The following is a 3,277-nucleotide window of genomic DNA, read 5'->3' on the forward strand; positions in this document are numbered from 1 at the left end:
GAAAACCTTGGCAAACAAGTAACCGTAAGACGGATGCGGGTACAGTGTTAAGGCAAAACCCTTCACATACCTAGCACCCGCAGGGAATTGAAGCCAAGAAAACCTTGGCGAACAAGTAACCGTAAGACGGATGCGGGTACAATGTTAAGGCAAAACCCTTCACATACCTAGCACCCGCAGGGAATTGAAGCCAAGAAAACCTTGGCAAACAAGTAACCGTAAGACGGATGCGGGTACAGTGTTAAGGCAAAACCCTTCACATACCTAACACCCGCAGGGAATTGAAGCCAAGTAAACCTTGGCAAACAAGTAACCGTAAGACGGATGCGGGTACAGTGTTAAGGCAAAACCCTTCACATACCTAGCTCCCGCAGGGAATTGAAGCCAAGAAAACCTTGGCGAACAAGTAACCGTAAGACGGATGCGGGTACAGTGTTAAGGCAAAACCCTTCACATACCTAGCACCCGCAGGGAATTGAAGCCAAGTATACCCCGGCAACCAAGTAACTATAAGACGGGTGCGGGTACAGTGTAAAGGCAAAACCCTTCACATACCTAGCACCCGCAGGGAATTTACGCCAGGAATACCTTGGAAGTAAAGTAACCGTAAGACGAGCGCAGGTACAGTGTTAAGGCAAAACCCTTCACATGCCTAGCGCTCCACTGGGAATTGAAACCAAGAAGGATCTTCTGGGCAATGCTTGCGGAAACGGAAATAACATCCCCGCATAGCGGGAAAGTCGAGAACTACGTTGTTTGAAGCTCCAGGATGGAATTGGTGGTTTTAACATAATTGATCACTATGTTCAAAACTACCAAAACCTCATGGAGAATCCACACAAGTAGGACTCAACGCTCCTGACTTGCGAGGAGGTTACAGACCTACCCGCATCATACCCAAAGACCAAGCAGGAAACTCGGGAATTTCTGCAAGTGACAAGGACTTCCGCGGGAAGAATCCCCAAGGAAAACCTTAAAAAACCCTTTTCAAAAACCCTTTGCTTAAGTCCAAAAGTTCACCTCACTTTATTAAACACTCATGAGAAGAACATTGGACTGGGGGGACTTGAAGAGGTAGGTCCCAGCAGAGCCCAGTTGGACCCACAAGACTCACCTTGAAGAGGGACGTCTGCGCAGAAACCAACTGGATCCGCAGGACCAACCATGCTCAGAGACGTGACGTCCTTACGCGCAGTACGCAAGCTGGTCCCGCAGGAAATGCCTCCCGATGGTGAAGGACTCCGCCTGTTCCCGCAGCTTCGGATACAAGCCATCAGGGAAGGCCACACGCGCAGCAAGGCTACACGCACAAGGCACTTAGCTCTCAATCACTCAGTGTCACCTGAAGGAATGAGCAAAGCCGGGAACAATCCCGCACAAGGGCGGGAGGGGGAATACTCCCGCCCAAATAAGCCAGTCCGTACGATACGGGAAGATCTTCTGTACTGTACCTGACGAGGTATGGGAAAAAGATCTGACTAAAGATACGACAGCTTATTGACACAGTATGGCGAGCAGCATGCTCCTGTACTGTGTCACTATTAGCCGCTGTCTACTCACCAACTACTGTCATACCACGTGCGTAGCCGGCAGTTGGTGGAAAAGGAATAGTACACAGCAGGCCTGGTCACTATCAGCCGCTGCCTACCCACCAACTACCAGCAGGGCACGTGCGTAGGCCACTGTTGGTGGAACAGGAACACTGTTGCAGCCGGCCACACCTCCTTGGAAACCTACCTTCGGCTATAAATACCACGAATGGTATGATCATCTTATCTTAACATATTATCATCATATTATACCTGATATCTGCTCTAGCAATCTCTTAATATACACTTATATTTAAAGAGCAATCTAGTCTGATTCTCACGCCGGAGGGTGGTCACAAGGAGGAACCCCCCCCCCCCCTTCTCAGTGACAAGCTCACGGTGTCTGTTTTGCAGGTTATCAAAAGAACCATCTTCTCAGGGTCTAACCCCTCGTGGGAAACATCTATCTAACCCCCAGATTACCAGTAATCTGCCCGGGGTCCGGTTAGTGTTTCTTCACCAACCCTTTTCCCACCGGCAAAAAAACCGACCTCACAATCCGCCGCAATCCGCCTTCAAACAAGCTTCGCAACGTTAAATCAGCCGTCAAGTTCACGCCCGCGTTTTTACAAACCAAAACCGCCCCACGGATACCAAACTTCGCCACTTTTATTCTTCGGCCGAAATTATTTTTTCGGCCGTCCACTACCAAAAAATCAATTACTAGCCCCTTAACGGCCGCCTCTGGCTCCCCAACAATTATTTCAGCCGCCATTCCAGCCTTTTGAATGGCGGCTGCGTATGCGGATTTGGAATCCTCATCGGGAACGATGCACACGTGTCGACCACCCGTGTGGGTACTCGCGACAGCCAATCCAATACTTGTTGTTGTCACGTCACCATTTGACCACGTTTCCACTATTAGCTTCGCGTTCCAACCCGCGGCCATGGCCGATACTATCTCCGCCACGCTTGATCCTTCGAATACCTCGCACTTTTTAAAGGAAAAAATTTACATAAAAAAAAATTTAGAAGATAGCTATATTATAAAAAAAAAACTATACAATAAAAAGTCCTAAATTAATTTGAAACAATTTTATTTAATTGAACTGAATTAATAGACGGTTTACGGATTTAACGGTGTCTACCAAAGCTTTGGCTGCAATTTCAGGCGACCAAACAAGCTTCATGTTTTCCGATCAACTTCTTGTTCTTATATTACGTGTTGTGTGGGGGTATATATTTCATTTGGTGGAAAATTTTGGCTTTGGTGTCTATTTATCTTTCATTTGGTGATGGATGACATATTGACATACCAAAACATTTATTTATATTAAACTAGATTTTATCCCCCGTATTATAAAGCTTGTTTTATATTATTCGTTTTAATATATATATATATATTTGGATTTTAATTTTATTTATTGTAAGAAAGTTAATAATTAATATACTTGAGGTTTGATGACAAAATGGTTTCACAAATAAATGATACGTTATAATCCAGTTTAAAAACTATCTGGGTTTTGTGATACCCATTACCCGTTTATTTTCTTTATTATAAAATTGTTTCTTAATTATAAATAATATATTTTTTAAATAAAATAGGATATTAATTTTTAGTATATCCCTATTTTATAGGATTTTCATATCAAATATTTGATGAGATTAATTTTTAATATAATGAGATGTTATAACCCGTTTAAGAGCTATCTGAGTTTGGTGAGACATTTACCCGTGAATTCAGGTCA

General features: G+C 44.2%; 1 protein-coding gene across 1 annotated transcript; it reads right to left on the reverse strand.

The window, feature by feature from the left end:
* Positions 1 to 2,034: 2,034 nt before the first annotated feature.
* Positions 2,035 to 2,766, reverse strand: LOC143558912 (uncharacterized). The gene is made up of 2 exons (XM_077047649.1): positions 2,660 to 2,766; positions 2,035 to 2,523 (listed from the first exon to the last, which is right to left on the reverse strand). The coding sequence occupies exons 1-2, from the start codon at positions 2,717 to 2,719 to the stop codon at positions 2,035 to 2,037; spliced, it is 549 nt and encodes a 182-aa protein (XP_076903764.1). The 5' UTR covers positions 2,720 to 2,766.
* Positions 2,767 to 3,277: the final 511 nt, after the last annotated feature.

This window comes from Bidens hawaiensis, unplaced genomic scaffold (assembly GCF_021521415.1).
Source record: "Bidens hawaiensis isolate Kalapana, Puna unplaced genomic scaffold, B.hawaiensis_p1.1 tig00019670_1, whole genome shotgun sequence".
NCBI lineage: Eukaryota > Viridiplantae > Streptophyta > Magnoliopsida > Asterales > Asteraceae > Bidens > Bidens hawaiensis.